The 24,536-nt window shown below is 34.8% G+C and overlaps 2 protein-coding genes across 2 annotated transcripts in view; one reads left to right on the top strand and one right to left on the bottom strand.

Moving 5' to 3' along the window:
- ACAD11 (acyl-CoA dehydrogenase family member 11) overlaps positions 1-24,536 on the top strand; it is a 63,901-nt gene that overhangs the window by 20,361 nt on the left and 19,004 nt on the right. The window contains exons 8-13 of the mRNA XM_033132609.1: positions 155-261; positions 1,278-1,404; positions 7,566-7,643; positions 8,313-8,451; positions 13,072-13,179; positions 14,606-14,704. Of these exons, the coding sequence (XP_032988500.1) occupies positions 155-261; positions 1,278-1,404; positions 7,566-7,643; positions 8,313-8,451; positions 13,072-13,179; positions 14,606-14,704 (658 nt within the window). The remainder of the gene's footprint in view (positions 1-154; positions 262-1,277; positions 1,405-7,565; positions 7,644-8,312; positions 8,452-13,071; positions 13,180-14,605; positions 14,705-24,536) is intronic.
- Positions 14,711-24,536, bottom strand: part of ACKR4 (atypical chemokine receptor 4) — a 29,869-nt gene continuing 20,043 nt past the window's right edge. Inside the window, exons 2-3 of the mRNA XM_033132619.1 lie at positions 18,186-18,586; positions 14,711-16,920 (exon numbers count right to left, since the gene is read on the bottom strand). Coding sequence (XP_032988510.1) covers positions 15,859-16,911 — 1,053 coding nt within the window. The 5' untranslated portion in view covers positions 16,912-16,920; positions 18,186-18,586 and the 3' untranslated portion in view covers positions 14,711-15,858. The remainder of the gene's footprint in view (positions 16,921-18,185; positions 18,587-24,536) is intronic.

Genomic DNA, 24,536 nt, shown 5'->3' with positions numbered 1-24,536 from the left:
GTGTATGATTCTTCCTTCTTGTAAATTAATAGAATTGATTATCTGATTTATATCTTGGTACCTTGTGAGTTTAGTGACTCACATAAACTGGGAAAATGGAAAGACTAAAGAGTTTTCAATGAATTTTAACTGCTCCATGTTAATTTACTTACAGGGAGTATACAGTAGATATCTTCTGGGAAATAATGTATCTGAGAATAGCTTTCTGTTTGCCAATGTTGTGCAACCTCTGGCAGAAACTGGACTGCAACTCTCAAAAAGGTAAGCAAAATAGATTCCTTGGTTGACTCAAATTAGAGCCTTTATTAAGTATGTGAAGGTTATAAACTTTAGGGGGATAGGGATTGTTTTTATTTCTTACACCAGAATTGCTGCTGCCAATCACAGTAGTTTGGTAAATCTCTTATCTGCCTGAAAATAAACTGACTTCAAATATAAAAATTACCCATATTTATAATTAAAAGTATTTCAATAACTTGAGTGTATAAACTTTTAAGGATATAGATAAAACTCTCAAATGTTTTCTTCTAATATTTGTTACTTACATATACCCACTTAAAGTTATAAATTATATAAGGTGATTTATTAAATTTAGAAATATTGCTCTTTTCCACCATTATATCATGATATTTTATTCAGACATTTCGTACCCATCTTTGAAATCCACATCTCCATCAGTGGAGCACCTTTTGAGGCATGTAATACGCTTTACCAACCACACTCCCATCTCAGTGGTGTGATATGTACCACTTACTGAATGTGTGGATGATACTGTCTCTGGAGATTCTCCAAAGCCACAGATACCTATATCATAACATCAGGACAGCTGTGTTTTACAATTCTTTTTATCGATGGGTATATGTGATCTCCAACACATAACAACCGATGGTGTTACTCTTTAGAAGTCTTGTTTATAATGATATCCAGCAATTGTATTTGTGAGGCATGTACTAAGAGTAATTATTAAATTTGTGTTCAATTTCTTTGGTTCCTTTTTAAGAAATTCTGACAGGTGACTTCAATAAAGATTCAAAACTCTCATTGATTGCAATCATGCCAGGCTTACATTTTCTCCAAACAGTGCTTTAAGCATTAAAATTTGATGTTCAAAATAAAGTGATTCCACATTTACCCCATAATAGGAAACACTTAAAAATTCCAAAACATGGCAACTCCTTCTGAGGACTATTTTTGGGGATCTAGGGAAGACTTCACATTGTATTCAGAAATATATAATAATGATTTTGGATATCTTCATAACATTTTTTCTTACAAAGAACTTTGCGAACTGCACAACCACACGTTGACACTACCCGACAGTTGTTTGCACAGAGCAAGAGAGGCCAGGAAGTTCTTACTCAGGTGAAGCATTTCATGAAGCAGCACATCCTTCCAGCTGAAAAGGTAAGTATCGTATGAACAGAATGTATTTGTGCTCGAGCACGATTGGTGAATTACTTGTCATCTCCGCTTCGAGGGGGACCATGATGTCTTATCGTTCCAGTTGATCCTTAACTAGATGCCCCTCCTCACCTTAGCACTGAGCTGCTACAGAACTTGATCCTGAAACATTCCAAGCTTTTAATATATGCCAAGGGAATGCCACAGATAAATCTGTGGAATTAAAATTAAGTCAAAGGAAGTGAACTTTGTTTGTAAAGTTGTGATCCTAAGTGTATTAAAGTAAAACACTAATTTCAGGACCTTTCCCTAAGACAGTGACTTTCAGCCTTTTTTTTTTTTCCAATGCACCCCTTTGAGAATTAAAATAACTGTAGAGAAAACAAGAGGGGCATACCCAGAAATTTTTGCATATCATTTCACGCAGCTCACAGATACTACCACCTCTCTCCCCACAAGCTACTATTTTGAGGTATTAAGTTTCAATTAATTCCCTGAGGGTAGAGATATAACATGGTACATTCATTAATTCAGTTAACAAATTATCAGGTACCTAATAATGGTTTAGGCACCTGGAGAGCCGTTGAAAGTAAAAGAAAGAACATGTTAGCGCTTGTACTCCCCAGAGCTTATACTTTAGCATGAAACAAAGACATTAAATAAGATGCTAAATGCTGTGAAGAAAAGATAAGAGCTATTATGAAAGTATGTAAGGCATTTGGGTAGAACACTGTTGTAGAAATTGTAAGGGTTTGATTCTAGCCCATTCGTGTCACAAGTTACATGGTCTTGGGCAAATAACTATCTCTCAGAGTCTCAGTTTCTTCATCTATAATGTTTATAGATATGACTAGATATACAATAAATTCCCATTTTAATCTTCCAGATTCTGAGAGGTCTAGAGCTAGACTGGCAAAATGAAATAGGAAACTGAAAAAGACCAAAATTCTTTCAACAAAAATGTTCAGAGTTGATATGTGTTTATAGGGTGATTAGTATTATTGCTTGTGTTATATGAATAATGATCTCTTTTTAGCAAAGATCTGGCCTAAGACTAACTTTGCTCACAGATTAGGGTATAGTGTTTTTTTTTTTTTTTTTAAAGAAAATACTACTTAAATATGAGGAAATTCCTTCCAAAATAGTCATTTCTTATGTGTGTTCAGTGCTTAAAGTATCACTTTGGAGACTTTCTGTTCTAGTTAGTATATATATATAATTTTGATTTCTAAAATTCTGTAATTTGGGGTATTAAAAAAATGCAACACTTCTGATTAAAGATGGAAGCATTTGCCTGTCCAACCTCAAATAAAATCCTATTGAATTAACAATAAGAATTACTTTTTTAATGGAATAAATTGGTAAAAGCACATAAACAGGAGGGAGACACATCAGAGGATTAAAGGTTTTGAAAAGAGAATGCAAACTGGATTTGGAAAGCTACTGGTTCATACCAAAGAGTAAACCTTAACAGAGCAAGCCATATCTCAAAAGAATTTTGAAATAAGAGAAGTCTGTAATGCAGGTGTTAACCATTCATTTTTTTTTTTTTTTTAATAATGGACTCCCCTGTAATTGGCTGGTATTGAGAGCAAGAGTGAGAAGGGGTAGATGTTCAATCAAGATGTTTGATTGAAGAATTAACTTGTAGATGGGCTGCTTGGATTGGTCTGTAACACTCTTGGGTAGCAGTGCTGTTTGCCCTAGTCACAAAGCTGCAAGAGTACTCTAAAGAAGCAAATGATCTGTTTCAGAGCGGCCAGGGCTTCACCATGAGGGTAGTACTCTACAGTAGAGTCTTCCATGTTTTGGCTTTTTTTTTCTGGTGGTGGGGGGTGGGGATTTGGTGTAGATCCCAGCTGGCCTATCAGCAGACCTGATTCCTACCTGCTCACCTTAAAATGAATCCTTAAAATGACATGTTAGTGTTTGCAACCAGCCCATTATTTAAAAGAGATTAGAGAATTAGCAGAGAAACCATTTAGCCTTGCTCTTTCATTCGTAAATGTGAATGGGCAATCAAGGAAAACATACAGCACAAAAGAGAAGTATCACAAGTTGAATTGTGATACATCTATTGAACTCAATATCATGCAACTATTAAAATATTTACAAAGAATTTGCAGTGAAAGAAAATGCTTTATGGTAAGTAAAAAAGCAGTCTTATTGTTTTAAAGGGAGAATTGTCATTATTTTCTGTGGCAAGGAAAGCCACAATCATTTTGTCTTTGTAGATCTTTCAAATTTGGAATATATTCACATCTAATGAGTTTTTGCTTCCTTTAAGAACTTGTACCAACATCTGTAAAAATGTTTTATCCTGTAGAATGATTCTGAACAACACTAATCACTGTCTGTGAACATACGCATTTGAAATGATATTGGGAGAAAAGTAATTAGCTTTTTCAGAATGAAAGAGGGGCAGCCTATAAATTCTCTCAATTATTATAACTAAGTTTACAAAAATGAAAAGTTATGTCTGGCAAACAAGATCATATCACATAGTACACCTACATTTTCATGGTACATAAGTTTAGCTAGTAAGACTCTTGATGATTTTTTTTCTTAATACTTTTACATATTTTTCCAGTTTTCTATAACAGGAAACAATAAGTTTCATTTAAAGTATTCTATTGACCTTTTGAAACTCCTTGAATATTGTGAAGTTAGAACATAAAAACCCATTATCTATGAAATTGTTAAAAGGCAATTCTTATTTAAAATGGATAGGAGTCCAGAAAATAGCATGTAAAATAGGAACTAGCAACATGATATATTACTGAGAATAGAATTTTTACATAATAGTAAAATTAGTCATGTTTTCCTGCTGAGTCTATTAATGTACTAGAGAACAACTGTTGTTTCTAACGGACTTAAGTTTAAAGTAAAAAACTTTGTATAGCAAAATTACTTGTAGGCTCAGATTTAAGATTCTGAACCAGCATACTCCAAAGAAGTATCTCAAGCAATGAATGTTAAAGGTGATATTTTGGGAGAATTGATCAGGCATCAAACATATTTTCTGCTTACTTCTTTCACCAGTAAACTCTTTTTCATACTTTAAGAACAAAAGAAAGATTAACTACTAAATCTCTTAATAGTTTAGAACAGGAAGTATTAAGTAATACAAGTTTTTAAATAATTATATAAACACTGACGTAATTTAATTTCTCAGACTGTAGTGTCATAGAGAAGTAGCCAGAGATGAGGAATTTATAAAGGTATTGCATAATATATTTCTTACCAAACACAATAGCATTGACTATTTTCATGGCAATATGATGGATGGAAATAATAAACAATCCTAAACAGGAAATCTTCCTATGTAACTGACTTGCTGACAGAAATAGCAAATGCTATTCATCCTGGTGCCTTTGAAAGAGTTGTCCTTTGTCTTCTTGAAGTTTCCACTAAATGCAGCAGTACTCTAGACTAGCTAGCCATGCTTCAATAAAAGTAACAGTATATTACTTATATGACTGTAAGTTGGTGGAACAATTATAGAAAATAATATTATATGGAGTTTTGGCAATGTTAATAGCCTTTAATCCAGTAACTCTACTAGCCTACGTGTAGAAAAAAAAAATAGGTACAGAGATGCTATGATAGCAAAATATTGGAGAATGCTATTATAATCCAATTTTTTAGTTCATCTTGATTCTTTTACTTGTACAAATTAGAGATTACTGTTACTGTTTTATGTGGCTATTACCCATGTATTTATCATTTTATTTTGTATTCCTTCTTGCAACTCAGATGTTTCTTCTAGGATCGGGTTCTTTTAATGAGAATCTGGTAGTAAACTTCTATCTTTTTTCCTTTTCCTCTTTTTACCAAGGAGAGGGAAGTAATGATTTCTATTCATATCTTTGCCTATCTGTCTGTATATCTGTCTGTCTATGTCTATCTTTATCATCTCTATCTCTATGTCTCTATGTCTCTTTCTAATGCCTTTATTTCGCCCTAATTCTTGAAACTATGTGTTATTTGTTATATACTTCTTGGTTGACAGTCATTTTCTCTCAGCAATTGAAGATATTATCCCACTGATTTCTGGATTATTTGTTGCTTTGGGAAGTCAGCTCTCAATTTTGATTGTTTATCAGTAATCTGCCTTCCTCCCTCCCCTTCCTCCTTCAAGAGCTTTTCTTTTTTCTTTTTTTTTCTTTCTTTTTTTTTTTTTTTTTTTTTTGATGTTCTGCAGTTTGACTATACTCTGGCTTCATTGTGCTTTCTGAATTTGAGGATTGATATCTTTTATCAGTTCTGAAACTTCTTATAGTTTTTTTCTAACATTCCCTCTCTCTCCATTCTTTTCATCTAGGGCTCCAGTTAGACTTATGTGAGAACTTCTCGCTGTATTCGTCATAACCCTTAACCACTCCTATTTTCCTTCTTTTGAATGTCTGTGCCTCATTCAAGAAAGTAATTTCTTCCGGTCCTTTTTTTCAATTTTTTTTTTCATCTGTAACTAATCTTATTTTTCAACCATCCACATATAGCAGTGGTTTTCAAAATTTGGAGTATGTCACAACTGCCTAGAGAGCTAATGAAGAATACAGGCGCCCAGGTTTATTGAAGTAGGATAGGATCTGGGCTCTGTTTTTACCAACTTCCCCAAGTGATTCAGAAACCCACCAAAGTTTAAGAACCACTGCCACTGAGCTTTTAAGTTGAATTACTATGGGTTCCCCCCATTCTTCAAGTTGCAATCAGTTCTTTTTCAAATTTGGCCCATTTTGAAAATCCTTTGTCATATTTTTCATTCCTTCTTTTATTATTGAAACCTTTCAGAGAGAAATATATTCTGTATCAGATCATTGTTCTATCTGTAGTTTTTGCGAAGTGTAATTCTGTTTTGTTGAACTATTGTTTTTGCTAATTCTTGCTAATGGTGGCTTGTTTCCTTAACTGTTCAGTACTTTTTCATTTTGAACTCATGTTCTTTGAAGTAGAATTTAATCTGCTGGGATTATTAAAGGCTTTGTTTACAACTCTTTCCTCCAGAGAGGATTTGCTTTTGCTGTGCCAGGTGCTTTCAGGCACTGTCACCAGGAACACTGCAAATTTAGTTTTTGGCTTGAGATTTTAGGGACCCACAGGTCCCTGAATTCAGATCCTGAACTTGGGTAAAGACAGGATTCAAGTTAGAAATGTTTCTTTTCTTCTATTCCATCCTATATATGGGCTACATCCCCATGGTCTACCTCTGAGGGCTGGTTTTTGTTTTTTTTGTTTTTCCACTTAGGTTTTTCCCATTAAGCATCCTGACTTTGGTGAAGGGAAGAGGTAGTCTCTGATCCTGCCATTTGGGGCATTTGGCTGTCTCCTGACACCCCCTCCCCCCCATGTGGCTCGTTAAAAACTAAGGCCTAGGCCAACCTGGACCAGCCTACAGCCCCAGACAAACTCTGCTCCAGTGCTTGTTTTACACCTGAAGAGTCAGGTTTTTTACTCCTGGCCTCAGAGGGATTTCCTTATTTTCCTTCCATCATACCTATGCATTACTAAATGCATGTTTTAAATTATTTTTAATATTTTACCTGACGTTTTTATTTGTACTACCCTGGAAGGGGTTTCTATGACCATCTAGTGTGCCATAAAGCTGAAAATGAAAGTCTCAAATCTTGATATAAGATTTTAGAAGTCTATCATCTGTCGACTGGCCAAATAATTCTCCAGGTAGTCCACCAAAAGAGCGGTTTATTCCAGAAAAGAAAAAGAAACAAAGCCACCAAGGAGTGTGTGAACGCACACTTGCCAGCGAGTGTTCCAACCAGCTGCCCATGTGCAAAACGCTCCGATTCCAAGATGGCTTCTCTATTTATTAGCATCGCTGCCCTGGAAGTTACCACAAAGTTTAACAGGAAGTCAGGGCTAGAGTTAACAAGGGGGGGGGGCAGCTCCACCCATAGTCCTCCCAGCTCTATGGTTAATCATCTTAAGATCATATCTAATATTGAGGCTGTATAATTTTGTGAGCAACAAGCCTCTAGAATTTTTATACTTCTGTTTCTGGTTTTAGAAAGAAATATTATTGATTTAATAGCAGCTGAAAAAACTTCTTCACCTAAATATATTTACTTTGGATATTAACAGTTTATGGTATTATTTACTTTGTATTAACTTCAGCTAATAAACTTTTTTCTTTTTATTACGTTAAGGAGGTAATTGAGTTCTATGTTCAAAATGAAAATTCAGAGAACAAGTGGAAAAAACCTTTAGTGATTGATAAGCTCAAGGTAAGAAAAATAAGAAAACCTTTAACATAAAATGTACATGCAGGTTTCTTTAGAGAACTTAGTTGTTGCTGCTGTTGTTATATATGAAGAGGATAATTCTATTAATAACTTTTTAAAAAAGTATTAAAAATAGAATCTAATATACAAATTAGGTTATATAGTGTTTTGTATATGGTTTGTAATAAAGACAGCCTCTTATAGCTGTTCAAAGAAAAAAATATGATCAACACTGCTTGCTACCATCTGTCACTAAATTGAAACTGAAGTCAAGGCAGGGCTTAATCCACATTTCATGTTTTCAAATTCTAATAGCAACACATGTTAGAAATTGAAATGCACAAAATAATATATTTGGCATTAATTATACTTAAGCATGGGAGGTTTTGTAATAGCCATCCATGATTCAGTAAGAAGTACTAAAGTAAGCAAATTTAGTTTTTCAGTCAAATCTAACGAAGCTTGGAGGAAAAGTCATTTCTTTAACAGTTAAGAAACTGTTTTATGGTGAATTAGTAACTACTTGTTTTTGCACTCTAGGATACAATGAAATAAATAACTTCATAAGTGTTTTTAAATTTCAAAAAGCATAAATACCAGTATCTTTTAAAAATAAACTATTTTAGGTCATGGTAAATTATAATCACTCTGGCGTGTTAATCACCTTGACAGGAAATGGCCAAAGCAGAGGGCCTGTGGAACCTATTTTTGCCAGCTATAAGTGGTCTCAACCAGGTGGACTATGCCTTGATTGCTGAGGAAACAGGGAAATGCTTTTTTGCTCCAGATGTCTTCAACTGCCAAGCACCAGGTTACTACATTATTTAAAAATAGATGTTCTCATATATTTTGAGCAGTGTTTAAAATTTCTCTGTTTTGACAAGGAAGTTTTTTGTTGTTGTTATTTTTTTACATAAAGTCCTTGATTTATAAATTTGTCTATAATTTTACTTTTCAGTTACTTTGAGTTAAATTTTTTAAAAAATGAATATAATGTTCTCAATGGATTACTCTTTTGTTAAACATCATTACATGAAGAGTATTTGTGAATAAAAGCTGCCACAAAGGGATTAGCAGGATAAGGATTGCAGGTTTTTGACTGGGTATTGGATATGTCTATGGCTAGTTGGAATGGATAGAGAATGCCAAATCTTTTGCTTAGCCTCATTATTTCGCCATTTATTCACCAATTATTTATTGATTACTATGTGCCAAGCACTGTTCTAGATAATTTGGGATATATCAAAGAATAAAATATACAAAGATTCCTGCCCTCGTGGTGCTGATACTTTAATGGAGGGAGACAAAAATAAATAATATAGTAAATAAGTAAATTATATAGTAAGTTTGAAAAAGAAAAGTGCGTTGGAGGAAAAAAAAGGGGAGAGGAGCTCTGGAATGCTGAGGGACAAGGAATATGGATTACAATCTAAAATAGAATGATCTTATTTAGAAGATGACATTTGATAAAGAATTAAAGAGAGTGAGAGAGTTAGCTGTGCTGATATCTGGGGAAAAGTTTTCATAGAAAGGGGAACAGAAAATGCACAGGCCCTAAGGCACTAGTGTGACTGGTGTATTTCAGGAATAGCGAAGGAAGGCAGATGGCTGGGAGAAGACCAGAAGATATCAGAGAGGAAAGGACCTTATTTGTTGGGCCTTATAATACAAATAATGGCTTATAACAGTACACTGGGAAGCCATTGGGGATTTGAGCAGGGGAGTGTTAAGATGTAACTGCAAAGGATCACTTTGGCCGCTGTGTTGAGAATTAACAAAAGCAGGGAAGGAGGGAAGCAGGGAGTCTATTGTAATAATCCTGGTGAAAGATGATGGTGATTTGTTCTAGGGTACTAGCAGTGGAAGGGGTGAGAAGTGGAAAGATTCTAAATATATTTTGAAGGCAGAGCCAAGAGGATTTCCTGATTGGATGTGGGTTATAACCGGAGAAGTGAAGAATGCCCCTAAGGACTAGGGCACAAAAAATTGGAAGGATGAGGGAAGGAGGCCAACTTTTCTTTAAAAAGGTAATATGGAAGGGATAAACTTGGAATGTAGTCTGTAGAAGGTGTTTTCAAACCTGGAGTTGCAGAGGAACCACCTCAGGAACTTCAAAAAAAAAAAAAAAAAAAAATCCAGATTCACAGATTCCATCCTGGACATTCAGTAGGTCTAGGGTAGACCCTAGGAATGTCTTTTGTATTGTTTTTTAACCAAGTTACTCTGATTATTCTGATGCTGTCAGCCAAGAACTAGCACTTGGCTTGTAATAGAAGGATTATGGTATGATATCCTATAGTGTTCCCGCAGAAGTTCGGCCTCAGCATTGCCTTTTGTGCTTATTGTCTGGCCCTGGTTCTAAAGCTCTGCCAAAAAGAGTTAAGGATGGGGCTGCCACAAAGAGGTGTATCAGATGTTGGAGAGAAAACACAATGTGGTTGCATAGCAGTGTTTCCTCACTGGACTTTGACGCTCATTTCTTTGGAACTATTGAGATAGTTCGCAGACTTCTGATGATGGTTGAACTTGTCGCTGACGTGGTTTTCCGTCTTCAAAGCACTGATTTATCACATTACTGCTATACTCCATTTTAATCTAATAATGAGGCTATTGTAAAAGTAAAGAAATCTATTCACAGAGTTTCTACAGATTTCATCTCACTCATGTAAAGCTATTACATCACGCTACGTAGGTGACATAATTTTATGGAGAGAAAACTGGTAGTTTTTTGTTTATAACTTTTTTATTGCTACTCATAGTAAGAAATATATTTTATATTGTGACCCAATATGTGGCATATGTAGTTGTATGTGCATGTTCATCGAGGGATGGATGGGGTGAGAGGTTTATATTACTGAAAAAAGGCTTCATGCAACAATAGTTTCCCTTTCTACATGCAGTGCATTTAGATATTTTCCACTGAGTCTAATCTAATATACTCTATTTTGATCTATTTTATTTTATTAGACATTGCTAGCCATACGCATATTTTATTAAATTGATTTCATGAGCACTAATGGGTCATAATATGAAAAATAATGCTATAGAAGACCTGCTTTGCACATACAGCTCTGCCACTATTTCTCCATTTGACCTGTGAACTCACTTTTCACTAGATGGTTGTAGACTTTTTTTAGTATTAAAATTTCATGAGTCTATCAGTTGTACTATCTAAATGATATTACCAACTGCTGAAATTTAAAAATTGGCCAGGAAAATATATTTTCTTTGATAAAAGTCTGATCAACAACTCTCCTCACCAAACAAGATGTGTAAAACCGTAAGTAAAACACTAGGCATTTGTGTTCTTTTTGTAGTAGAGATTTCTTCAGGAAGGCTCTGTTGGCATTGTGTTTTGGAGCATTTCCGAAGCAGATGAAAAAGGGGAATTGATGCCAATTAAATACTTTGAGAGGTTTCTTAAGTATAAAAGATGAATTTCTACTCCAGCAACCCAGGTTATTTCCGAAATAGTTATAAAAGCTTCTGGGAAACATATCATCTTCCAATTTGTCTTTTTTTTTTTTTTTTGCCCTCCAATAAGTCATACAATATTGTACAGTGGAATGTTGAAAATAGCAATTTTAAGAATCTCATGAGCTTTACCGACTGAGCTAGGCAGGAACCACTAGAAAATAGCAATTTTAATTCTAAAGCTATTACTGGAAAATTTGGGGGCCATTGAGCTGATTTTGGGGGAAGAATTTTTTTGTAGAAGTAATTTAGGTTCTTTTCCCCAACCCATAAATGATAGCTTTGTTTTGCCAGCTTCTTGGAAAAAACTGGTAATTTTTGAAAAGTTGGTATTCAATATTTACCTCATTTGAACTAGAACAAACACTGAATTTAAAACAAGCAAAGAAAATAATGACCTTCATTAATTCCAACTCAGGTCTCATTTTCTTCCTCAGTCAAAAGGAATTTTAAGCTTGTGTTAATCTACTAAGAATTTTGTGCATTTTAATATAACTTTGTTAGGAGTGTCTCAACAGAGTATCAACATATTTCGATTTTTTTTTTAACAGGACATTTTTTGGGAAACAGTGTGTCCTTCCAGGACTTTTTCCAAATCAAGTTGTTGTCCTTTTCAATCTTAGTTTTGGAGGGTGCAATTCAGCTCCAGCTCCAGTTGCTGTTGTTAGGAGCAGGGGGCGCAGCCCACCATCCCTCTGGGAGTCAAACCGGCAACCTTGTGGTTGAGAGCCCGTGCTCCAACCAACTGAGCTATCCGGGAGCTCAGTGGCAGCTCAGCTCAAGGTGCTGTGTTCAATCTTAGTTGCAGGGGGCAGAGCCCACCATCCCTTGCGGGACTTGAGGAATTGAAATGGCAGCCTTGTGGTTGAGAGCCCACTGGCCCATGTAGGAATCGAACCGCCAGCCTTCGGTGTTAGGAGCACAGAGCTCCAACCGCCTGAGCCACCAGGCCCACCGGAGTACCAACATATTTTGAGAGATTTAGACTTAACTCAGTTTTCACAGGTATTTCGTGACTATCCTTAAAGTCATTGAAAGAGGTGATACTGAAAAATTCTTCCTCAAAATCTTATAAGTAATCAGTATTCATGGGAAAGGTTTTAGATATTATTTTTAGAAATTTGATAGGACTGAAAATCAGAGGAAGGCATCTAGAACAGTTTGCTCTATGGCAGACACAAAGCATTCTTTTCTACCTGAGAGTGATACTACAGTGTTATTGTGTACTGAACGTGCCCTCTAAGGGTTAGAGAGGGTCTTTGAAGTTATCTAATGTCATTTTCTACCCAAAGCAGAGATTCTGTGTTTAGCATTCTAGAGATAGGACTTAGTACTTTTCTAGATGGTACGGGATGCACAAAAGCAACAGCAACGTTAGAGGCAAAGATACAATAATTACTATGTGAGTTCAGAGGAAGGAGATATTTATTGGGTAATCAGAGATTTTTCACAATGGAGGTGGCTCAGAAACAGGAAGTTACTTAGGAATGATGGGTAGAATTTCACTTGAGAGAAGGCATGGCCCAAGCAAACATGTGGAAGTTAGAAGGCACAGGTGTGTTTAAAGAAGTGGAGTCTTAGTAGAATAATGTTTTCCAGTAGCATTGCAATCACTCCTAGGAGAACACATTTGTAAGACAGCACGCAAAGGTTAGGCCAGTAAATTGTTTTCCTCAGTCCTGATTGAGTCAGACTTCATGAGGGCCATGATTCAGAGATGAAACGGAAAAGTGTCTGTGATTCAGAACAAGTTGAATAAATATGCACTGAATGCCATGTACTTGTAACTATTTATGGCCCATCATCATTGTAAATCATATTTACCATTATGCTTCAGAATATTTTTGTTAGCAAGCATTTGCTTTAAAAAAGATGCATGTCTATATTATCTACATAAAGTTTGAACTTCATGTTGGTAAATTTTTAAATTTGAAACAAATGCTTTTATTATGTATAGACACAGGGAACATGGAGTTGCTGCACCTGTATGGAAATGAAAAGCAGAAGCAGCAGTGGCTTGAGCCTCTTCTTCAAGGGAGCATTGCCTCTTGCTTCTGCATGACAGGTAAAAGCAAATCACTGTTTTCCCTTGTGCAAAATCAGTCATCCCAGAGTTCTTGTGGATAAGCTGAAGAAATGTGGGATGTGGTTCTGTGTGTCAGGTAAATTTGCCCATGGCCAGAAATGTGACTATGTTTGTTTGGAGCCCAGTTTTAAAGTTTGGCATTATTTAAAGTGCAAAACAAAACTGTCCTCCCTTTTGAGAGGACACCAGATGATATTTGCTGGTAGCCTACTTTGGGCATTAGTAGAGTAAACCTAGTTTCACAATCTTTTGACTTGCATTTCTAGGATTGCCATCTGTGGACATTTAAGATCTTTTTTGTTCTTATGTATGAAATATTCATCTTTGGGATAATTTTATATTGATAACTATAAAATACTTAACTCTGCATGAACCCAGAAAAATAGAACTTGCACCAATGCCGGTAGTATAGCTCAAATTATACTTATGTGGGGAAATAAAAGTAGGAGCATGTTAATAAAAATGGATTTGGTACCATTTGTACATAGGAAACAGTAATTAAAAACTCTTCAAAGGACAAAGTCATCATTTCATAATTGAGTTTAGAATTAAACTCAATTTCATTTGGCCATAATTTTGGCCAGATTTTATTGTCTTCTATAACACTGCATACATTTATAGTAATAGAACTGATCTCCATTTAAATCGATAAGAGGCATTTATTGAACACCTGCAATATGATGCATTATCTACAAAGCACTAATTTGAGATTACAAAATAAGTAGAGTACACAGCTTCCTTTCAAAAATAACTGAGTCCATAGTTTTACAAATAGAACACATGAAATAGCTGAAGGACCCATTTTAAAAAGCAGCATATTAACAAGTGCAGATTACTATGATTGAGAGCTAGCCTATAAATTCTGAAATGCCATACACTAAAGCAGTCGTGTAAGAGTGTCCCATGGAAAACTTTCTGAAGACATTAAGTATTGAGCAGGCTTTACAGAATGCAAAATAAATCAGTGAAAGCATTCCTGATGGAATTTGCCAGGCACAGCTAGAAACTGTTTAAGATAGTAAACTATATGATGGTGAGCCCTGGTTTGCAGATATTTAGTACAGATTTCCATTGTGGGAAGAATAATATTTTTAATCTACTTTTGATGACTAGAGAAAGGATTGAGTTGTATCCCAAGTCTTGTATCAATGGGGAAGCCAAGAATACAATTCAGATTGCTGATCCCCAATGTTCTAAATACTTCATTCATTCTTCCAATGAACAGTTTTTGAATACCTACTATGTGTAGGCTATGGGAGAACCAGAGTGGAATGGGGGAAAGATAGGAAATGAAAAAGACAAAGAAGCTCTCTCTGTCCTCAAAGAGTTCACATTTCCTTATCTTAGTCTCTTATAAACTGATAATATCTGCCTTCATGTAAATTCAGCCTCTGCTTATTTATAGAGCCCGATGTAGCGTCCAGTGATGCCACAAATATTGAATGTAGCATCCAACGAGATGGAGATAGCTATGTAATTAATGGCAAGAAATGGTGGAGTAGTGGTGAGTATTCAGATTGAGCCTTTGTACTAGATGCTGTGCTAGAATAATATGACACATAGTTATTAGTTTCACGATCACAGTTTTTTAAATTCTGCCTTTGAAGGCATCTTCAGATTTAGAAATAGTTGACAAAAAGAAAAGTAATTTAAAATAACATGTCTTGATGTTTATTTTAAGAGTAGAAAATGACTTTTTCTTTTATAGTTTGTGAAAGATCAAATTCATATTAGTACACAATATTTTTGACCATTGTCATTTCTATCAAAATTAAATTTTAATAGGAACATACAACATGGACTCTAGTAATTTATGTATAATTATTTTTAAAGTGAGAAGCTATACATGTTATTAAAAATTATTGGGTACATATTTTCATTGCTTAAAAATACAAATGTTTAAGTGAAAAATAAAAATCTGTATACATAGAAAAATACATTGTTTAGTCAACCTGCAGTAATAGACTCACACAAATGGATGGACCCTTTAGAAAGTTATAAAAATTGGAACCTAGATAAATACGATTATCTGAAAGATTGCTTCTAGAGTATACATGATAAATCTAAGACACCAGTTTATTACTAAAGAAAGTTGACATATGAAAGCACATTATGTGTTTAGAAATTACCAGGAATGTATTAAAAGGGCTAGAAAAGCTCTTTATGTATTTTCTGTTGTTAATTGTTATTCTTTCTGGAGTTTTATGGAATCACTACAAATTAAGAAACAGGTAAAGAAAGCTAGAATAAATTTTGCCATATAGTTATTCAACTATAAAATTCAACTATTCAACTACTAAATTTATGCAGAGAAATCATTCTTATATTAAAATTTAGATAATTTAAAATAATTACAAATGCCCCTTAATATAAGCCTCTTCATTAATGTTTTAGATGGCCTTAACTTATAAGCTTTTATTACTTATGCTTGTTACTGCTATTTTCCAATATTTTTCATTTTAATTTTCATGTTCTATGCACTGATTATTTTGTTTCCTCTTTTTCTTGGCTTCTACCTCCCTCCCCCTCTTAACCCCAACCTCTTCTCTAAATTGCCACCTCAGTGTTTCAGATTTGAGTTTCAGAGTAACGCAGCTGTTTTAGCTGAAGCAGCAGCATCCTTCTTGTATATTGAAGCAAGACAGGGCAGTTTTACATTTAAATGCTGAATGTACTGGTTGGCTCTGTAGGACCTTCAGAATCAAAAGGAAACTCCTCCACATTTTGTCGTTGTCTTCTCCAGGACCCATATTTCTTGGCAACTTTCATAATGTAGTTTTTAAAAGAGGATCCCATAAAAACATACAGGACTGGGTTTAGGCAGCTGTGGAAGAGGGCAATGCTCTCTGTGATTTGGATGGCAACATCCATGCGTTTGCTCATGTCGCAGTCGGTGATCAGGGAGTAGATGACGTCTATCGCTTGGCAGAACCTGACAATGTTATAAGGCAGCTGAGTGACAATGAAAACTATCACCACGGTGAGCAGAACTTTGAGGGGTCGAGATTTTTTAACATTTGGCATCTTGATGAGCGTCCTTGCCGTGATAAAGTAGCAGATTCCCATAATAAGAAAGGGTATCACAAATCCAATGCAGATTTCCAGCATCTGAATCGATGCTTTCATTGATGTTCCCAGGTGGTATGGAAAGATGGGAATGCACCTATCCGTGTGACTTACTGTATAAAACACCAGCTGAGGTATACTCAGCAAGATGGCAGCCATCCAGACGCAGAAACAGACGATCCGGCATGGCTTTTCCACTCCTGAATGGCTTGGGGCTTTAGTTACTGCCCAATATCTGTCTATGCTGATGCAAGCCAGAAACTGCATTCCAGAGACAAAATTGACTGTGTACAAGGCTGAAGTGACCTTGCACATGATTTCCCCTAAAACCCACCCATGAACTGCATTAACTGCCCAAAAAGGCAGAGTGAACAGAAGGAGTAAATCCGCCACCGCCAAATTCAGGATGTACACATCTGTTTTGGTTCTCTGCTTCTTGTAATAGGCATAAATCACCACTACTATGGAGTTGCCTGCAAGTCCAATAATGAAAGCTATTGTGAAGAAGGCAGGCAGGAAAACTTTTGCAAAATTTCTGACCTCCTCTTTTATGCAGATCAGTTCATACTGACTGTAGTCATGAGTGCTGTTTATTTCATTTTCCTCATAATAATAATCTGTTGACTGGTTGTGTTCCAAAGCCATGGCTGTAATCTAAATGGCAAAAAGAATACAGGTTATTCATTTTAATATTGCTTAAAAAGAAACACTTTTTATCTAGCATATGTTTTGTTCCTTTACTAGAGAAGAGATTGTTGTCACAACATACACAAGCCTGAATCTGCCACTCTTTGAAACCCTTTAATGGAAGTCACATTGGAGAATATACCCAAGACTAGTTTTTCATCCTTTTTTTTTTTTTTTAAAGCCTGTGTGCAGGAATTGGCATTTTCTTAATCTTTAAACTCTAAATAAAAGTAGACTTTTTTTGTAAAAATAGTTTTTAAAATATGAAAATATCCTGTAGTAGTAAGATAAGCTTACACAGAATTCAAAAGTTTTAAAATTTATTTAATAATGACTGTCAAGGTTTTTATTATAGTACTGAGTTTGTTTTGCTTTTTCCTTAGTCTTCCTATCCCCCTTTGGTTATTTTTGTCCTTGGAAGAATCTCAAATATTTTTATAGAATCATTAATGAAAATATTATTTTCAGAATAGTGTGCCAACTTACGGTACATTTTTAAGAGAATATTTTTATACTTGCTAACCCTTTTTGGATGAGTAAAGCAAAGTGAAGAAGGTCCCCTGGGGAAAGATAACCACATAAAAGAACTATCAATACTTTCATTATATAAAAACCAGGTGCGGATAATTTAAAATGACTCCTTTTATTCTTAGGATTATTTGAAAAGTTCCAATCTGGAAGATTACTCCAGTTTTCATTTTCTTATGCATTAATTATTGACACAATATGAACTTAGTTCTTTCCTTTTCTTTGATCACAGAAATCTTGAACCTGAGGATAAGGAATAATATAAGATACTAAGGAAGGATACTTTAAAATAAGAATTACTAAAAATGTACACAAGTAAGAGAAGGAATGGAAATAATTTGCAGAAATGATCCTCTGGCAGTGACATAGAAACACATTTAGATGTCTTTGTAATTATTACAAGAACAAAAAAATTAGTATTTGTAAAACACATAAAGCAAAAAAATGCTATAACAAAACCTATTTTCTCATTAAGATTTTACAACCAGGTCATGGTATTTAAATAATAGAGTTTCTTCTTGTTATATTCAGATTTTTTAAGGTTGAAGTATATAGCAGTTTTCAAATAGCTCTTTTTTTGCACGTGTAAACATTTAGACTTTTATGCATCAAGACTCCCTCTAAAGTAAATACACAAAGTCTCTGGGCTTTTTCTAAAAAAATCATATCCAAGTCAGAATGAGAAAAGAAAGAAAAAAACCAACCTGTTTCAGTGGGCAGAGAGGACCAGTCTTGAGTGCAGAGTAAAATCAAATGACCTCTCTGACTCAGGCTACTTTTGTTTTCGTTTTATACCCCGCCTTTGTCCTGCTTCCAAGAGGGCTTTCCTGAAATTTAACCTTGCAAGCACTTGATCTTTTATTTCACGTATAACCATTTTGTGAAATCAAACCCAAGTTCTTAAGTGTCCTAGGATACAAACCTGAAAGAATTCCATCTTGTTTCAACAACTGCCGAGTTTTTAGTTTCCACTCCACCAAAGGCAATCAAAAAGTACCTGTAGCTGAGGAACTGACTGCTACCCGAAAGAATTCACCGAGAGCACCAAGGCAGCTAACAAGCACTTATAGCCAGTGTGTGGAGAAATGCTCTAAAGCTATTTTGTCTGCAAAAGAAAACAAATTATTTTAGCCCAGAAAGTTATCTTTTTGAAGACTAAATTATCAAAGACTAAATTTTAAGTAATCATTAGGCATATACAGAGTTAATTGTTTTATGCCACGTTAATATTTTACTTAAACTTGGCTTCACTGTACTCCTCTGTCCTTGATCCCAGAGTATGCCTTTCCCCATGACTTGAAACTCTCTTGCCTTCTTGTAACCTTTTTCTTCAAAGACCAGCATCCTATCCTATGTCTGAGTAGGTTGCTTATGTTTCCCACATTTCCAAACAAATGAAAATTAAAGAAATTTATGCAGAGTTAGCCTTTGTGGTCTATTTGAACTAGACTCTCCTCAAATTTGCATAATAGTTTCCTTATTATATATTCATGCAAGGCTAGGCTCAGTTTTTACCCGCAGAAGTTATTTCAGACCCATGCCATTTTTTTCTCCAAGCAATTGCTCTGACTCATTGTTTAGTAGCATGTTCTTTAGCTTCCATGTGTTTGTATATTTTTCAGTGTTTTTCTTGTAATTGATTTCTAGTTTTATACTATTGTGGTCAGAGAAGATGCTCGATATGATTTCAGTTTTCTTAAACTTATTGAGACTTGTTCTGTAACATCTGGTCTAGTCTGGAAAATGTCCATAGGCACTTGAAAAGAATGTGTATTCTGCTGCTTTGCGATGAAATAGTCCAAAAATATCAATTAAATCTATCAGGTCCAATGTATCATTTAAGGCTGTTCTTTCCTTGTTGATTTTCCGTCTGGTTGATCTATCCATTGATGTCAATGGGTCATGAAAGTCCTCTACTATCACTGTATTACTGTCAATCTCTCTCTTTATATTCATCAATATCTGCTTTATATATTTGGGTACATAAATATTTACAAAGGTTATATCCTCTTGTTGGATTGATCCCTTTTTATCATTATGAAATGTCCTTCTTTGTCTCTTGTTATAGCCTTTGATTTGAAGTCTTTTTTTGTCAGGTATAAGTATTGCTAGCCCAGCTTTTTAAAATTTCCATTTGCATGAAATATCTTTTTCCCATCCCTTTATTTTCAGTCTGTGTCTTTCGATCTGAAGGGGATCTCTTGTAGGCAGCATATGTAAGGGTCTTGTTTCTTCTCCATTCAGCCACTCTGTCTTTTGGTTGGAGCATTAATCCATCTACATTTAAACTAATTATTGATGGGTATGTAGTTATTGCCATTTTCTTGTTTTCTGATTGTTTTTATCTGCAAACTGAAAATCTATAAGAGATATACAAGAAATAAAGAGAAAGGAACCCAAACACAAAACTACAAAAAGTCATAGACATACAGAGGAAGACAGCAAGAGAATAAGAAAGAGAATGCCTGGGTCTACAGCAGACCTCCGTCTCACCCCAACGGGGTCCTCATTGATTTTCACAGCCAGATGTTGTGGGACTCATGTTCCTGACACTGGTGCTCCAGGTTGGGGAGCCTGGTGTGGGACTGGGATCCCTCACTCCCCAGGGGGGGACCTCTACAGCAGAAATGTCCCTCCCGGTTCTCAACCACCACACGTGGGTGTGGGACCAGCCCATTTCGTATCTTCACCCTTAGTACCAGTTTTGACGTGGCTTCTTTTTTATATACTTGGTTACACAAGTTCTGTTCAGCTAGTCTTAAGTTAGTTCTCAAGCATGATGGTTCTATATTTAGTTGTAATTTTGATGTGGTTGTGGGAGGAAGTGAGCAACAGCATTTATCTAGTCCACTATCTTGACCAGAAGTTGATGCCATACTTCTTTTATGAGTAGTCTATAACTGCAGCCTCCACAATTAGCAAATGCATAGTCTCTTCAATCCATCAATATGGCCTGTATACACAATACTGATTTGTGGGCCTTTGCTCTTGCTATCACTTTTATCTAGACGACTCCTCCCACTTCACTTTAGCTCCCTAACTCCTATTTAGGATTCAGAGTCAGGTCTGACCTTAACATAACTTAATTCTTAACCCTTCTACATTAGATCAGATATATATACTCTTTACTCCAATAGCACTATCTCACTCTCTTGTTAGTACTTATTAAAACATTCTATCTTTTATAGCAATCTTGTATCCTACTATATCCTCAGCATTAACTTCGTGCCTTACCCATAGTACCAGCTTACTCAATAAGAATTAAATACATAAATGAATCAATTGATTGATTGATCAGTCAGTGTTTAAGGAGCTTATCCTCCACAGACTTGTAAGTTTAGCAGTGGAGCTGGAATTTTGGATCCAGATCTTCAGTCTTAGACTACTTCCACTTTGTTGGATGTATATCATCTCTCATACATCTTAGTTATTATTTGTGGATTATCATAATTTGCCCTATTCAACTATTGCAGGACTTTTAGAATGTTTCCAATGTTTTGCTATTGTAAATAATGTTACAGAGAGCCTATTTGTAGATATTGTGGGAAACTAAACTTAATCTAATCTTACTGATAAGTATTGGAGAATGTGACTATCTCTGTATAAATATCCTTTTTTTTTTTTTACACAGAAGATAGCATTGTTACTATTCACACTGTAGAATAATCTTCAAGTTCTTTCAGATATGTGCATAGAAGGCTTCCTTTTTTTTTTTTTTTGGAAGGGTTCCATTATATGGACATACCACAGTATATTTAAATAGTCTCCTATTGGTGGATATTGGATTATGCCCAATTCTTTGCAAGTACAAACATTAGTACGGCAATGCACAATCTTGTGTGTCTGTCATTTTATTCAGGAATAGCTCTATCTGTAGACTAAATCCCAGAAGTTGAGTTAATAGATCAAAGAGTAAATGAATCTATAACTTTGCTGTATATTGCCAAATTGTCCTCCATATGGATGGTATTACTTTGTACTCCCACCAATAATGTATAGAAGTGTCTTATTTCCCTAGTCCCTTGCCAATAGAATGTGTTATTTGACTACTACTTTGCTTTCTAAATGACTTGTAACAGATTCAGTACTCCTCCCTGTCCTTCCCAGACATGTGTGAAATATTTCTCCACTTTTTTTTGCTTTTTAATTTTGTTTTTCAATATATAATAGTTTTATGTAGACAAACCAATTGATCTTTTTCTTTTGATTTCATTTATCATTTTTAAGGTTTAAAATTTCTTTCCCATCCAGAGATTTCTTAAATATGAAATTATCTTTTCTTCTAGTCTTTTATGGCTTATTTAAAGTAAAAAGAAATTTCAATTCTGATCTATTTGGAATTGACGTTGACCCAGCCATTTTCTGTAACAACAACAGCAACAGTAGTAGCAGCATGTAACATTTATTGGATACTTATTAGATTTAAACCTTCATAGGAGTAGAGTAGGATTGAATGTCAGTGGGTGAGATTGGTGGGGTATTTTTTTTAACTGTATGATTGTATGATAAACATCATTTTTATCAAGTGGAAATTTCATTGAAAAATCATACTTAACTCATAATTGTTTTTGTAAATTTGAATTACACCTAAGTATTAGTTGTAAAGCTAAGACCAAATGAAATTTTTCACTTCAGAAATTCAATGTTGGTAGAAAAAATAGCCTTGAGACTTTGTGGATGGCGAACTGTGCTCGTATTATATAGTTACTTACCTCACTTTATTGTTATAGACCATATCCATACCCATCAGTCATGTTTTTTCTCCACTTGTCATCTTTCTTTGTGTAAGAGAATGATGATTTTATTAGATAACCATGTGGTTTGTAAGAGTCTAATAAATTAAAATTCATCAGCAAATATCAGGGAAATGTCATTTTCACCCAGACTAACCTGGCACTTGAATAGTCTTGAAATACCAGAGTCTGGATTAAAAACAGAGTTATTTTATCTATGCCATCTGTTTTCATTCACGAAGGTCTGTGTCACAGCAGATGTATATAAATGCTTTCTGGTCTATTCAGATTTCCTCTAATATATTTCATTTATGACGTTCGGTATCCTGTCCATTAACTAAAATAATATAAAAGAGCAAAACTCTCTTTAAAAGAATATTTCAGCTGCTGTACCTGCCAAATTCTACTTGTAGCTGAGATGATATGTTTGTGAGGGGTTTTTCCCATTTTCTGAAACATCAAGGTTAAATCAAAATATGTCAAAATCTACAACCTAAGTATCCACCCATACTTCCTCTACTTAGTGACCCCAGAAGGACAGCCAATTTTGAGGTTTTAGAAATCTATTGGGCATTTACATAAGCTGTGGCAACAAATTTTCATGACAGAAAGAGCAAGGCAAGAAATGTTATTGGGAAATATTAGAGAAAAGAATTTTGAGAATTAGAAATATAGGGCTTTTGACTAGGGCTTAAGGAAATTGTAAAGATTTTACTTCTGAATGATTCTATTTCTAGTTATCTAGGATTAAGATCCATGAAACCTTAAAAGATTTATCCAAAGTGTTCTTGATTACCAGGATAGAAATTGAGAAAGAAAAGATGTCTAATGAAAATTAACTCCAAATCATGCCATTCTGTCCTAATCTGATGTTTAGAAATAGGTTCACCATGGAGACAATGAGTTATATGGAGCAAGTGGCCTGACCCTTCAGGTTTCCTACAACTGAAATCTCAAAACCCTCAAGTAGAAAAATAACCAATTGAAAAATTAAAAGTGAACCTCTCTAGAATAAGTTATTTCTCTATAATTTCTAAGAATCAAAGCATTATTATATATTATTGCACAGCCATGGCCCATCAAGGGTAAAAAAAAAAAAATCCCACCAACCTAGCATTTTCAGGTACGGAATTTCAGATAATATCCACAATGAAATGTAAGTATTATTATCTGCCATTTGAATAGTCCTAGTGTTCTTTGGGTTGATCCTCAGATTAGTAGGATTCATTTTTTACCTATTAGCACCATACATTTCTCTTGTATTTATGAAAATGCTTGTGTTTTTTCTTTTAATGAAAAACAGACTCACATCTTTTTAATATCATAACTTTCTTCTTTAATTTTATTTGAAACAATTGGATTTAGTAATAAGAGTCTGTTGCAAAAGCCCAGAAGGGTAGGGAAAATGGTTTTGTTCTTTATCTCATTCATAATATAGACATTATGTCATATATTTGGGGAAAACATAGGAGAGACAATTTTGCCTAAGATATTTATCTGATTACAGTGTGGATCTAATGGCCAACTTAATGTTCTTTTTTAGTTAAAAGGCTTCTCAGCTAGTTAAACTTAGTTCTAAGTTAGTTAAACTTGTCCTAAGTTAGTTAAAAGGCTTCTCCCTTACCTCCTAGTCACAGATAAAATCATACATATGTATGTATATATAATTGCATGTTCTTACAAGTCTGGTGGCTTTGGAAAGCAGTCGTCTGATTCAAGATCTAAATCAAAGCAGTTTAAGGTGTTTCCTTACTCCCCTACCAGCCTGAGGATGAACAGTCACCCATTTTATGCACACTACCTTCTTCCCCTTCCCTCCCTTTCCCAGATGAAATTTTTAAAATCAGTTTAGGTGTTTCATAAGGCAGAGTGTGCATGTAAGATTTCTGGAGTTATGTGTGTTATCACGCCAAAGTGGGGAAATGCCCCACCCTATGCAGGAAATTGCTCCTCTGTAACCGGCAGATTAAATGTTCAAGTTAAAAGGAGATTAGGAAGGAGGAAAAAAACAACAGTGAGTTTACTCAGCAAGTCTCTCTCCTACTCCTAATTGAGATCTACTGATTTGTTTACAAGATGGTAGGCTAGGTTTTTTTAAAATTTATTTATTTACTTTTGACATTCAATATTACTTTATATTTCAGGTATACAGCGTAGGTGGTAGGCTAGTTTTTTTAAAAATGTTATTATTATTTAAAATGTTACATTTTATTATTAAATTAGGAATGGTAGCAAATCAGGAAATATCTAAGAGCATACTGTTTCTCATCCCTGCAGACCCCAATACCATACCCTAGAGAAAATTCTGACAGTTTTCTGTTT

The sequence above is a fragment of the Rhinolophus ferrumequinum genome, chromosome 17 (assembly GCF_004115265.2).
Source record: "Rhinolophus ferrumequinum isolate MPI-CBG mRhiFer1 chromosome 17, mRhiFer1_v1.p, whole genome shotgun sequence".
NCBI lineage: Eukaryota > Metazoa > Chordata > Mammalia > Chiroptera > Rhinolophidae > Rhinolophus > Rhinolophus ferrumequinum.
This window is presented reverse-complemented; position numbering and strand designations above follow the sequence as displayed.